The sequence below is a fragment of the Megalobrama amblycephala genome, linkage group LG3, assembly GCF_018812025.1.
Source record: "Megalobrama amblycephala isolate DHTTF-2021 linkage group LG3, ASM1881202v1, whole genome shotgun sequence".
NCBI lineage: Eukaryota > Metazoa > Chordata > Actinopteri > Cypriniformes > Xenocyprididae > Megalobrama > Megalobrama amblycephala.
Genome location: NC_063046.1, coordinates 27745267 through 27760623, shown reverse-complemented (window position 1 = coordinate 27760623; position 15357 = coordinate 27745267). Strand labels below are relative to the sequence as shown.

The 15357-nt window shown below is 36.5% G+C and overlaps 1 protein-coding gene across 3 annotated transcripts in view; it reads left to right on the top strand.

Annotated features, from left to right (window-relative positions):
* Positions 1 to 15357, top strand: part of ptprn2 (protein tyrosine phosphatase receptor type N2) — a 217873-nt gene that overhangs the window by 190134 nt on the left and 12382 nt on the right. For all 3 annotated transcript variants that reach the window (XM_048184803.1, XM_048184806.1, XM_048184804.1), the window contains 5 exons: positions 4202 to 4349; positions 4640 to 4713; positions 10776 to 10853; positions 14366 to 14485; positions 14685 to 14851. In XM_048184803.1, coding sequence (XP_048040760.1) covers positions 4202 to 4349; positions 4640 to 4713; positions 10776 to 10853; positions 14366 to 14485; positions 14685 to 14851 — 587 coding nt within the window. The remainder of the gene's footprint in view (positions 1 to 4201; positions 4350 to 4639; positions 4714 to 10775; positions 10854 to 14365; positions 14486 to 14684; positions 14852 to 15357) is intronic.

Genomic DNA, 15357 nt, shown 5'->3' with positions numbered 1-15357 from the left:
TATCCTATAAAAATTAGGTTGTTTAAATTTTTACAGATATTACTTTTTTCTGCATCCCATCTCAATATACTGCTACTGTCAAGTGAAGCTACTGTTAAATGTGCATTTCCAAGAGACAAAACGTATAATATATTATAAAAAACGAAAGAGAAGTATACGGCCCCCGGGTGTGTCCATTTAAAAAAAAAAAGCTTGGACACCCCTGGTGTAGGGGGAAAGAATATACAGTTTGTACAGTATAAAAATCATTATGTCTATGCCATAAAACATGAAAACGTGTGTGTGTGTGGGTGTGTGGGTGTGAAAGCTAGTAATAAACTGCAATTATTTAGTGCTTATTTGACATTGCTTAAAGAAGAAATGAAGTGTGTGTGTGGGGGGGGTTCAGTGTTCAGTGTGAAAGGAGAGAAAATGGTCTGCTGTCTGTCAGGGAGAAGTACCTCAGTGATTAAATGGTTGGCTAGTTGCCAAATCCCTCTGTCTCTGATTAAATCACGCATCATCTTGCTAATAGAGGTGGTATTAGAGAAGGCAAATAGAGAGAGTTACTGTTACATATTGTCACAGAAACACACACACATAGGGCAGATGCTCCATCAACCATCTGTAACATAAGAAAAACTAAGAGAGAAAAAAATGAAAAACTTTTGTCTAGAAGATCAAATACTGTATATGTTTGAGAAGAGCAAATTGTCCTCATAACAGCCATATGTGGCCACTAACATTTGCCGTTTGTCCACTCACGGCACTCAGGCAGAAGTAAACTGATTGCTGGGTAATTTGTTGTGATAGGTTGCTTGAAGGATGAGAACATTTTGAGTGCACCTGCCTGTCCTGTTTTATGCTGGTAATATGGCAGTGGTTTTGTGGAAATGTGCTTTGGTATTAAGTTGCAATATGCTAATAGAGATCATGACTTAGTATGTTTATTTTGTGGGGATTTATTTTATTTTTCCATGTATTTACACTACTGTTGTTTGTAAGCAAGGATGCATTAAAGGTTTCATGAATTGAGAAATCAGATTTTCCTTGATCTTTGGACATGTTAAAGGTCATTTTACTATAAAACTATCCTATAATTTTCAGAACTCAAAACTTCCTCATTAGCTTTTATTGAAACCAAGCTGCCCAAACCACTCGTTTTGGATTTTGTCACCTTATGACGTAAAAGAAAATAAAATCGACGTCTACTTCTACATCAACCCCACCCTCAGATTTGCTCATGTCATGTAGTAGTAAATACGAGAGACGCAAACACAGGATTACTCCAGCAACAAAACTATAGAGACGCCTCTGTGGATTACAAGACGTTTTGTAGTGCCAAGTTGTGGAAAAACACAATCTTTACATTGCCTTCCTTGTGATCTTAACATTAAGAAAGCATGGATGAACTTTACTTTAATGAAGTTCCAGATTGCATCAGTAAGACACTGTTTGATTGTTCCCTTCGTTTTAGTGAGGGTACATTTCAGATAGACTGAAAATAAAAGATGCAACGACGACTATATTGGATCCGACAGTAATGTCGCAACACACAAGTATGAGTAACAGTGTTTTTACCATCTGTCACTATTGCTTTGTACAGAACATTTGATATGTACTGAGTATTTATACTGTAGGGCCATAGTCACTGTGAATAGTTGTGATAGTTGTGATTTGCTGTTCTTTCCTTTGCTTTGGCAATTATGGGGTTAAAGCGTTGGATTATCGGATACAGAAGAAAGCACGTAGACAACGCTGCTTTTGTTATTTTTCTGATCTATAAAATCCATTGTAATCCTGAATAAAAGCTTCAGTGAGCGACATCTTGTTTTTTCTTCAGTAAGACATCACATCACATTTCGTTTTATTTAAAACACGACACTGCAAATGACAATCTATATGTTTTTCACTTTATCGTAAAGGATGAACTGCGAATATAAGAACGACAGTATGACAAACAATGGTACATTCATTCATAATTCTGTTCATGCAATACACTTTAAGTTATCCTTCGTCAATTATAACAACTCCAAGTACTTAAACTTTATTTGCTACAACCAAGACTTATAAAGCATATGTAATACACATAAATGTTTCACATTGTTGGCAAATGTTTCAGCTATGTAACAAGATATTTTTCAAACTCAGAAGTCTTCAAAACAATTCCACGTGTAATGGCGGAGATTGCAAAACTGTTACCCAATCATAGCAGTGGGCGTTTACTTCCAAATCTTTGAATGTGACACGCATATCAAAACCGAGTGTTTGAAAGACACGGTCAAAAACAGGATAGAAAATATCTAATTACTTCTTAATTAGGATATTTTTTGATCTGAAAATCTTATAAGTGGGATAAAATGTTAAAAAATGCAGTTCATGACCTCTTTAAATTGATCAAAAGTGATGGTAAAGAGTTTTATAATGTAACAAAAGATTTTTATAATAATATGTGAAGTAAATGTTTGCTTTTGATCTTTCTATCACACACATATTAAGCAGCACAACTGTTTTCAAAATTAATAATAAGAAGACGTTTCTTGAGCATATTAGAATGATTTCTGAAAGATCATGTGACTGGAGCAATAGATACAGAAATTTAAGCTTTGCCATCAAAGGAATAAATTAGACAGTTATTTTAAATTGTAATAATATACTTTTATTTAATAAATATATGCTGTTGATCATAATAGTACGTTTTACTGTATTTCTGATCAAATAAATGCAGCCTAGTCAAGCATAAGAGACTTCTCTCAAAAACATTAAAAATCTAGTGTGATAGCAATGGTATTTATGTCCTTAGACTAAAAGGAAAGCCTTCTGACACCTAGACTTTCTTGGCCACTGGCCACATTTTTCTCCTCTTTGAGTTAATCTTATTACAGTGGCATTTAATCAAAGTCATTTCTCCTTCACTAAATCATGAATTCCATATGAACCATAATGTCTTCTATTAAGCGACTTGTCACACGGTTCATCATCTCTTAAAACAAGATCTCTGTCTCTCACACACACACAAGCCTAATGTTCAGAAGAGTGCAACATGCTATTCAAGCAAGAAATAAAATATATCTATGAGAATGTTTATATAGCCATGATATACACGTATACATGAAGACATTGAAGTTCCACGAATTGTACGTTTAAATAGCACTTTTGGCATGCAGGAACATTTCAATGTGTGTCAGAGCCCTGTGAAATTACGGATTGCTGTCTGTGTATGGGGCCAAGAGGATTCTTGACATTAGGTTATGAGTGTGTAATTTGTTTTCACACAATAGACTCATAAACACACATTCACATGCCCACATGCACAAGGTAACCCCCTTCTTGTTGGTTAACAATGGGAGGCCAGAAATAAGCATCCAAAAAACAAGACACCAACCGCCAAACAACACTTACGCTCTTACACTCTGGCCAGCGACACAGTCCTCTGAGCTTTCTGTCTCTCTCTCTCCCTCTCTCTCTCTTTCTCCACTCCCCTTTGTCTCAGTTGAATTCAATTTGGGCTTCTTGGGAAGGCGGCTTAAGCGCAGACAATCTTATCAGCATTTGTGCAAGCAGTGAAAAGGAGTGATTGAAGCAGGCTGAAGAGGCACTGGCGTGCCCAGGCCTTTCAGGAGTCTTAATTGCATGTGTGATTGTCAGGACAAGCCCCCTCCCTGCAACCCCCCTTTCTCTCTCTACCTCTCTCTCTCTCTCTCTCTCTCCTCCTTTGTGGTGCATGTTTAGGATTACTGTCTACGATTCCCGTGCTGAGCGGGTTTGAGCTCTTGTCTGTCTGAAGGTGGATAGGTGAGTGATTGTATTGTTGGGAAGAAAGAAAGCACAGAAAGCGATAGGTTGGCCTTGGAGGTAAAGCTGGATTATAGCAGACGAATTGAAACTTGCTATGGAGCTTTTTTTACTCGCCGGATTTAGGGGAAGGAAGGAGACTTAATTCAAAAACGTTTACACGGGAAGGCAAATGGGACATGAAACGCATAAGCACAGAAATATGGTTTCATGCTCTTGTTTGCGTTGTATAAACAACAAATGTTACCCTGAATTGAACTAAAATCCTCAGATTTATACATGCATCATGCTTTCATATATTGTCTGGGCTGGAATGTTTATTATTTTTCATTGAGTTATGCATGTTACAGGAAATGTTCACCATATCATCATTAGGACCATGTGAGCAACTTTGTGTCTGTGTCTTTCTCCCGTGTGTCTTGTGCAGTCGTATATGGAGGATCACCTGCAGAATAAGGATCGTTTGGATAAGGAGTGGGAGGCTCTCTGTAGTTACCAGGCTGAGCCAGCAGCATGTGCGGTGGGTCAGGAGGAACAGAATGTCCAGCGCAACCGCCCACACGGCGTCCTTGTGTGTGAGTGCTTCGCAAATTGTATCAGCCTCGAGTGAATTTCTATTTGTTTTCTTGTGCACTATGTCGTAGGACGAAAGCACAGCCTGTCACAGGCGGTTGCGTTCTGTTTTGATCAATTAAGCAAGTCAATGGCCTCTTCTAATCATAAACTGATCAGAACTGTGTATACTCTTTTGTTTTGCTTATAAAAGCAAGAAATAAGCACCTGGTTAAGACAAGTGTGTTATAAAGATGTTGATGCTCTAGTAGTTACATCACCACCTGTCTGTCTATCTCCCTGAATACTATAGATGATCACTCCAGAGTCATTCTGAAGCCAGAGAATAACCAATCCAGATCTGATTACATCAACGCGAGTCCCATTGTAAGTAGCTATAACTCATTTTTTTACATATTTTACACATCATGTCCATTATAGGAAGTGAAAACCGCTTTACAGGTAGTTTTTGTGACTGAAGCACAGGCTCTTTTACTAACACAGTATTTATGTCCATTTGTGTCAGTTGCTTGGACAATGCCGGGTCTGTTTCAACTTTCCTTTAAAGGGTTAGTTCACCCAAAAATGAAAATAATGTCATTTATTACTCACCCTCATGTCGTTCTTTCATCCTTCATTCATCTTCGGAACACAAATTAAGATATTTTTATTAAATCCGATGGCTCAGTGAGGCCTGCATTCAAAGCAATGACACTTCCTCTCTCAAGTTCTACCTTAATATTATAAAGCGACAAGAATACTTTTTGTGCGCCAAAAAACAAACAAAATAATGACTTTTCAACAATATAGTGATGGGCCGATTCAAAACACTGCTTCAGAGCTTTACGAATCGAATCAGTGACTTGGAGCGCCAAAGTCACGTCATTTCGGCAGTTTAGCCATTTGATAGGAGATCCGAGTCACTGATTTGATTCGTAAAACTCCGAAGCAGTGTTTTGAAAATGCCCATCACTATATTGTTGAAAAGTCGTTTTTTTTTTTTTTTAGGTGCACAAAAAGTATTCTCGTCTCTTTATAAAATTAAGGTAGAACCACTTAACTCACATGAACTGTTTTAAATGTGTTTTTAGTACCTTTATGGATCTTGAGAGAGGAAGCATCATTGCTTTGAATGCAGGCCTCACTCATCGGATTTAATCACAATATCTTAATTTGTGTTCTGAAGATGAATGAAGGCCTTACGGGAACGACATGAGGGTGAGTAATAAATGACATTATTTTCGTTTTTTGGGTGAACTAACCCTTTAAGGGTTGCTGTTATATTTTATTTCTTTGCTCATAGATACAGTATTTTCCCCCTTTCTCCTCCTCATCTGTCCTCTGTCAATCAACAGTGACCTTTCTTAGACTGTTAAATATGCTCTTTTATATATATGTAGAGTCACAGGCACAAAGAGACTGAGAAAAAGCAAAGAAAAAACCTCACTACTCAAGTAGGTTCAAATAGTCAGTAATTCATTTCTAGAACAAAAATAAACATTTCACTATGGCAGACATTGTGAGTCCAAAGGAAGGAGTCTCGTCTATCAATGTGAGCTTTTTGTGTGCATAATATAATACAAGCTCTAAAAACAAGCACTGTGTGATTTTTTTTTTTTTTTTTTTTTTTTTTTTTCACAGACACAATGATTTTTGTTTTGGCCCCTTAATCAGTACATATACATAATGTTAATCAGTATAATACGTGTGCAGCAACATCACACTGAGAAAGTCAAACTGAGTCATTTTTACATGCTGTTATTTTTGGACTCGAACTCGTCAAAAGAAGAAACAAAAGGCACAAGCGAGTCAGCCCTCCCTCCCCGAGGGTTTCGCACTGCAGTCGGGGTTGGGTGCACTGATCCGCTGGTGCGGAGACAAATGCATGGAGGCGCGGTAATTAAAGCGCAGCAGGGATTTGGCAATGTGCGTTTCAAAAACTGTGATAATTATGTCTGTCAATGTTTGTAGCTTCTTTCTCATTAGTTGCAAGAAAGAAAAAGGCCTCAAAGTAAATCATTCGTGATATTTTTTCACAACCTCCTCACACCAACACCCTCTCCTCCAGTTTTGGTGACTTTTTGGTGTTGAGTTATGCTGTGGCTCTCCATTTCTCTTTCTTTCAAATATACACATGAAAAAGGTACAGATAAAGCGTTTTGGATGATGATATCGCATCTTTCTCATAAATGGGGAAACATGAGTCCTTTTCAGCAATATTGAGTAAATTAAAGCAGGAATAAAATAATACATTCTGTGTTTAATTCTATTAATCTTGACTCCAAATAATTTTGATTTGCTATACAAAATATCAAGGAAATGCATCCTGCAAACACTTTTCTATAATATCATCTTATGCTCAAATCTTCTACTTTATCTGAGATTTTCCCCATATAGAGCATCACAGGATGCTAAATTTACTGATAAACTGATACAAATCTCAGATCTTTTAAAGTAATTAGACTTTAAGAGCATGATCACCTCTCTTGAGTGTGAAATGACAAATCGACTATAATAACACCCTTTATAGAGAGTGGGTAGTCAAAAACAGTTTCATATAGACTGCCGGCATTAGCCAGCTTGTGTATATATAATTGTTCTACCCTTAAATTGCTCTTGCCAACAATTAAGGTTGTGCAAAGCAATTATATCCATTTTCTGCCATGCTAATGGGTGTGCGTGTCATTCACTGTAACCATGGGGTTTGAATCTGTCTCTCTCATGCAGTGGTGTTTGATCTTTTTGTGAAGCTATAGAGAAATTAGTGCAGAAGTACTGAACCATGCAATTACTTTAGCAAAAGTTTTGAAAGGCTTTGTGATCGGCTTTTGTGCTTTAAAGACATACATACTCCCAAACGCACTCACAAAGACAGACATACGTGCTATCAAGCACACACTCACAACGACGGCTCTAGAATTTGATCAGCGTGGAGAACTTTTCATCAAATCATTTCATCAGCATTTTGGACATGAAAATGGCCACATTTATCAGCAGTACTATACTTTTTTTAAATGACCTAAGCTTGAAGCTTCAAGGTCACACACACATGCACATGAAAGAGCAGCAGCAACTCTGGAAGTGTTTGGAGCTTGTGTTAGAGTCTCGTCCACTCTCTAAACCTTCCTTCATTTAATAAGCTCAGGTCTGACACCCCTAACAAGACCGCATACCTTACCTCCTTACAGCAAACATGCTTTTGTTACAGCTCAAAATGGGCACATTCCAACCTGATGACAGCTTTCCCTTTTTTTTTTTTTTTTTTGTAAAGAGACATTTCGGGTCAGGAGGATGTTCTCCTGTAATGCATCCAGACAATAATATCTTTCTCTAATGAGGATGTGTTGCAGTCAGTGAAATATATATATATATCAGAGGTTGCGTTAGACTTTAACATTGTCCGTCATTTTGACGGACAGGGTGGTAAAAAATCCGCCATAATCTATTATTACCCGTCATTTTAATTTTCCTATTTTAATTATAATAACACATTTAATTGCTTTTATTTTTGTTCACATTTGAAGAAAAATATAATTAAAATAGGAAAATTAAAATGACTGGTATAATTCACACATGAAATTTCTCTGTACTGTTGTAGAGGCCTGTTGTTGGTAGCCATTAAAGAAAACGTTGTTTCATTTTTATGTTGAAATAGTCCTATGTTATGTTTGAAATTCATTTATTTGATTATGAAAAGTGAACAGCATGAGAAAGATGCATCGTAAGATGCCCAATATATCGGGAGACATGGAGTGTGACAGACATGATTTTGACCACTTCATTAAGTTTTGTTTTGTAGAAAGCCTTTCTTTAAAGTGAATTTCGTTTTGTAAAAATTGTATCTTAATTTTAATAAATTTTTCATCAACCAATTGCCTGGATTTAATAAATAAGAAGCAAATATAATCATGTATGGAGGCGCCGGCGCGATCACTGGCTCGTGAACTGGAGCGCGTCTTACAGGCTAAATGAACCGAAACTCAGCGTATAGGCTGCTTGCCTCACAGACATGAGAAATATATCTATAGAAAGCTTTAAATATCTACTTTAACGAAAATGAAATAATTCAAAACAAAAAGAAATAGGCTAGGCTACTCTGATTATCGTTAGCCTCATAGCATAATTGCCTAAGTATCATTTGAAAATGAATGACTTAGGCAATTATGCTATGAGGCTAACGTTATGTAGAATAAACCGAATGAAATGTGCATTCTCTCTCTAGGCGCGTCCATGAGGAGATGATGAGAGTCAATGTCAACTTCATCTTTGCAGGCGATACTGATTCAGAAAACATTACTTTATTAATAAACAATTAAAATGTCTCCTTGCTGTTTTGGTCACATAAGACCAATATCGATTCGTAAATCCCAGACGATCTTTTGGTAGGCTATATGCTGTTTTCAGTTGATGAATAAACAGTAGCCTACATAGTGCGCCTCCCATTCAATAAATCGCAATAGGCTTAAAGCTTTGTGTTGCTTTTGATATGGAACAAAGTCTCAGATTTCAAATTCTGTCCATTTCATTAAGAAATTCAAGCAATAAATACCGTTTTGGCGCTCTTTAATGTGCACTCGCTTGTGCGTTATCAAACGCATAGCAAAAAGTTCCTTGCCAGTTTCATTTTTGTTCTGGATCCAGTGCTCTGCTGCTACATTGGAGCGCACTCGCCACCAACTGGACAGGGGGTGGGAATTACAGTTACAATTTAAAATAGATCACCCTCAGTGTAATCTGTCACCGTGACGGACGGCCTTCAGATGTTTCCGTCATTGATAAAAAAATTCCGTCAATGACGGATAATTTTCGGTTAACGCGACCTCTGATATATATATATATGTTTGCTTCGTTTTTTCTTTTAGACCTAATGAATGGTACTGTAGTTTCCGTTGATGTTCTTTGATGGACAGATAGTGGGATGTGTGCAATAATGGTCAGAGTGGAAGACCGGATGCTATACTTCAGACAAATTGTGAATTGTGGTCATCACAGCTTGTAGTTTATTAAATAAGAATTGATAAATAGCATGCCCCATTCTAACCATTCTCCTGTACTGCATAAATCAGTAATTGCCAATTAGGTTTGCATGTACCCCAGAATATTTGTGCTACTTGGTGAGTTTGTATTGATCAGTATTGAACATTCTTTGTTTTGTTTTCTACTTTAATAATATTAATGATTGTGCTAAATGAAATTCAGCGTAATATGATATTAAAAATATAATTTTTAAAATCATGTGAACAGAATAAAATGTTAATGTTAAATGTTAATGTGTTTCATGTTGTACCCTCTTAAATGAATTGGTTTTATGCAAGTCAAACATGTTGTTTAACTTCACTGAATCAATCTAAATGCACAATGTTTTACCATCAAAACTATATTTAAGGGATAGATAGGTAGAAATAGCTCCTTTCAGTTACAGCTTTTAACAGTAAACACATTCTGGTTTGTGTCAGTGAAGAGTTACTTGGGTCTTACTGATGGGAAAAAGGTTGAGAAACACTGGCATAGTTTGACAGTTTGCAAACCTATTAGATTAAATAAGTTAAAAGAGGTGGATTGTCCCTTTGCTGCAGTTTGAAATCTACTTTTGCTTGTTATAGTTTTGCTGCTGATTAGCTGAAGCGCTGGAGAAGATCTTGCCTGTCGTTATTTAATTGTGGCTAGTGCATTATGAATGTCATAGTCCATATCCATATCAAGTTTTTTTTTCTCCATCATTAGCCTTTTTTCCATCGGGACAGCTTTCACTCAGACAGACACACAATTACACACAGACACCCTCCTCCAGCCACTGAGCTTCTCATCAATAAATGCGTTTGATTAGAGAGATGCCTTGCTTTACTCCCAGAGCCGGCTTTAATCAGAGGTATTAAAGAATGCACATGCTCGAAGAGGACAGACAGAGGAGAGAGAGGAAGAAGAGGTGACTGGAGATGATAGAACGATATAGAAATGGAAGAGAGAGTGGATGTGGAGTAGATAAAAATGAGAACGAGAAAGACAGGGAGAGAGGGGTCGGGAGAGGGGAGGTGGTCGTGAGAGAGACAACTGTGCTCTCATTAGTGACAGGCCTCTGTGCCTTCTCTTTATTTGATTTGCTTTTCCTTTTTTTTCTCTCTCTCTCAAGCTTTTTAACTCTAAACAGAAATTGTGGACGTTCTGTTTCTCTTGGCAGGAAGTTTGTTTACCCCTTCCCAAAAGATCGGAGGGGACTGAAGAAATGTTCAGAAAGCAAATAAATAAGATAAATGAAACAGTGCAGTTTACATAGAGGATTCATGTCTGAGGAGAGCACCATAGAAACTTCCATCCTATCACATATCACTCTTAAGATATCCTTTAAGTGTCTATCAACAAGCTGCAAGGTGTATCATTTTCAGTATTATTTGAAAATGATCATTTCATGGATATTCATGGAATATTTACTCTGTCTTTTCACCTTTAAGATGGACCATGACCCCCGAAATCCAGCCTATATCAGCTCTCAAGGTCCTCTTCCCTCCACTGTGGCAGACTTCTGGCAGGTAAGATACTCTGGTCTGGTCCACGTCTATTTTAAATAGATGAACACAAGTGCAAGAATGAAAATGTTGGTCTATGTTGGTTTTAGGTTAATGATCCATGATTTAAAATCACTATTCATCACTATTCAGAGTTCCTTTTTTCTGTATTAGACTTGTTCAGGCAAACCCATTAGCAAGAATTAGTTTTGCTTTCATATCGGTATTAATATCTATCTGAAAAAGCAAAGAACTCAAAATATGAAAGCGTCTGTGCACCATATGAACTCTCGAATAAAAAAGGCAAATTGGGCCTTTTTTTTATAATGTTAAGGTTAGAAAGGACACTTTACTGCAGTCCACAAAAAACTACTTTATAAACATCACTATGTTACCTTAATTAAGGGGCTCAAAGCCAAAGTCCCATAAGGTTTGAGATTACTCGCTGGTAGAACTGCACAAAGTGTCAGTGCTGAAAATGTAAATATAATTTTTTTTCTCCAACACATATTTAAATATTTTCCAACTGATCTAATAATCTGCAGACGTGCAGATAGCAGCAGCTTTGAACATGCTTTCTTTTTGATTCCTATTTGTTTGTTTGTTTGTTTGTTTTTTGTTTTTTTGTTTTTTAGATAAGATTAGATAAGTAGATGGTGTTAAATACAAACCCAAATCTACATTTTAATAAATTGACTGTGGTAATGTGTTGATGTCACTTGACCCTCTATAATCACAAAGATGTGTTTACAAACAGATGTGAGTGTGCACTAATTGATGTTATTGGTTGTTTGAATTTGTCATTTTGTCAATTACTGGCAGAAAATTAATGATCTAAATTGATTTAATTTCATACAGATGAATTATAGACAGTCAGGCCAGTTCTGAATCCAGAAAACCCCATTAGAAGTTCCATTTAAATTAAAATGAGTGCATTAATCCCTGTCAATTAAAGTAGTGATGTCATTGTCTCAGTGTTCCTCCTCATTAATGAAAAGGTGATTCATACCAAACAGAGCCAAGCTTTTAAAGGTTTGCATAGTCTTAAGTTTTCTCCTTAAGAAAGGGCACGAGTTAATAAAAAGATCAAATTATAGCCTATACATACAGTACATAATAGCCTATAGAGAATGTGAAGCTGACGTCACCCCGTGTACCACGAGTTCTGGGTAACCGTCTTGTTTAGACGCCATATTAGCAGGACCGCACTGCCTTACTGCTAGTGAGTTTAAGGCGGTATTTTGGTTTTCTGTCGTGATTGTGAAAAATGTCACCATTGTAGTGACATGATCATCCGCATCAAATGACATCATCGTTCAGGGAGAAATTCTATGTGTAAAAACACTAAGGGAAGCAGGTTGAGGGGGAGACGTCGGATAGCAAATCCATTAATAATGTCACTGATTAAACCCACAATTATCACATTATCAGTAATCAAATTGCTGAGTGTTTTTGAAAGTTTTTTTTATTTTGTTTGGTTTAAAATTACCTTTGCTAGTATGACTCTCACAGTTCGTCAGCTTGTGAATTAGCAGAACTTGCACACAGCCACTACAAAACTGTTCACAAGCTGCCTTCTAGAGATTTGAGTTTGGTTGTCGTGTGTTGAAATAAATACATTAAAAAAAACAACTGAATGCGACCCACTATCTCCGATTCCCCTCCGTGGCCATGGGAAAGTGAATATTTACAATGACAACCATAAAACTTCAGTTACACTTACACATTTCCAACAAAGGAATGGATCGACTTCTTTCAGCTTGTTGAACACATTTTTGTTTGGACATTTCTACCGTGTGACGGCTGAAGCAGCAGCGAGCACCCAGCACATGACACTGTTTTTATGGTAACCAGATACATTGTGAACGGAATTCTGTAAAACTACAGTGAAAACATCAAATTATCATGCAATGCAATAAAAGCTTCTCTTCCCTGCAAACGATGCCATGTAGAATGTGAATATTTAAGTTAAAGGCAAAAACAAAACAAAAGGTGCAGATAGCAGTATCAGAAGCAGAGGGAGATCCTCTTAAGATGGAGGCGCCGCCCCACATTGTAACGCAGCGTGACGTAGCTTCACATTCTCTATACACAGTAATTCATCATTCAAAGAACAATAGAAACAGTGCTGATTAGTGCTAAGCATCTATGTTGTTTAAAAGTCATTCATTGAACATCTGTGAATATACATCCAAAAAAAAGTGATTATTAAAGAGATAAATATAAAAATGTAGTTAAACAAAACTGTACATTACATATTGATGTTTTATGTCATTTTAGTACTCCTCTGTAGCCATTTCCACTGAACTCTTAAAGACAAGCAGTGATGATCCATTATAGTGACCCCTTTAGGTCCACATGTTATAACATGATGTTTTAATATGAAGAATTGGAGATTTGTATGCCAAATGTCAAAAAGGAAATTTGTTTTACCTATGCATAATATTGTTAAATGGAACTTCTACATCTTTCAAGCTTGATTCATGCAGTATTCATTTGTCGCTTTGTGTAATTTTGATTCAAAGCACAGAGTGCTCAGTTCTGTTCGTTGTGCAGGATGTTCCAGAAGCGTGTTTGTTGGTTTTGTTTGACCTTTTCTGCATATTGCACTGCAAAGCTTAAACTCAACAATATTTGATCACCTGGTCTGGAACATTAGTACAAGCTCCTTCGATGACCTTCTACTCCTGTATTAAAGAATAATACAGCATTGTGATCTATGTATATGAGCTCATCCATTAGAATGACTTAAACTACATATGTATGTTTTATTTATTATTTAACATTTATCATATCAACATAATTTAACCATTAATGTGTACATCGAAAAGCATCTTTATTCCTGTAGGCTAATAGTTGTACCGTAAATGCTGTTAGGATGAAACTTGTGAAACAAAATTAAAACTCTATTGAATACTATACTCAGTGAAAGCTGCTTTGTATTGCCATCATTCTCTCATCATATAATCATGACTTTAAGACATTTTATTTTTCATCAATTCCATCTCCAGTGTTTTGTGAGATTAAAAATGATAACATATTCATAATGATAACTTTATATTGCTTTTTGAACCACTTTTTCCATGGTGTAATGTCTCTACATTTCTCTGATAATGACTCTGTGGGGACGTGTGGCACATGAGTTTGATTATTTTATGAACAGGATCATTGTATTTTATTGCTCCCATAAAAGTCAGTGTTTTCCCTCATTTTCCTAATGGGCGCAGTGGGCCTTTCCGTGATTGAAGGACATGGTAAAAGTGTGATTAGGGGAAATGGAGCAAGGCTGAGGAGGTTCGGTATACAAGGGAAAGGGGAGGTTGAGAGATAAAGGGCAAGAGAGGTTGGCTGAAAGACTAAACTAAACCTCAATTACACTGACGAGTGGGGTTGAGTTATTAAGACCAATTATGTTTAAAGTGAGTTCTGCTGAAACTCTTTGAATCCGGTCATGCTTTTGAGAAAAATTGATTTTTGGCTGTCCTTCCCTGTCTACATTATAACATTGCTTGTGCATTTTCTGCTCTGTTGTATAGATGGTTTGGGAGAGTGGCTGTGTGGTGATTGTCATGCTGACACCTCTTGCTGAAAACGGCATCAAACAGTGTCATCAGTATTGGCCTGATGAAGGGTCGGACCTCTACCACATATATGAGGTAAAGCTCCTGTGGAAATGTATTTTATTATTATTATTATTATTATTATTATTATATTATTTCAGGTTTTAATACCTTAATTTAGATTTTCAACCTTGACAGCCTCAAACGTATATATTGTGACTAATTTATGTTTATTCTTTAAAAATGATTAAGGCTGTTTGTAGTGTAAAATCACACTCTCTTTATGTTCTTGAAGGTAAATCTTGTCTCAGAGCATATCTGGTGTGATGATTTCCTGGTGCGCAGTTTCTACCTGAAGAACGTCCAGACTAATGAGAGCCGCACAGTCACTCAGTTCCACTTCTTGTCCTGGATGGACCAAAATGTTCCAGAGTCTGCTAGAACCTTGCTGGACTTCCGCAGGTATGTGTCCAGCTACTATATTTCACTGGGATGTTAATGCCAGAATGTCTACCAACTGTTTTTTTTTTCTTTTCGTTAAAGGTTTTGACTAATATACTAATTTTCCTCATTAGTTTTTGTTTATTGACCTTCTGTTGACCTTCAGCCTATGTTTTAGAGTGAATAGAGAGTATGCTTTTAAAGAAGAAGAAAAAATGTAGCCCTTTAGTTTAATTTTTATATATATATATATATATATATATATATATATACCACATCCTTATATAAAGGGTGTAAAACTAACTTTTTGCCACACTTGCCAATTTCCAGTGACTTTTTACCAGGGCATGAAAAGATTAATCCTTATTAAAATTACAAAAGTTATTCAGTCAAGAGCAATGAGTGATTTTTCTTTGTCTTTTGTTGTTTGATTAACATTAAAAACAGACAGCAGCAGGAATATTAGGTTACTGTCACTTTAAGAGCTTATGCATGGGTCCAGTAAACTAATACATGTTGTCTTTCTC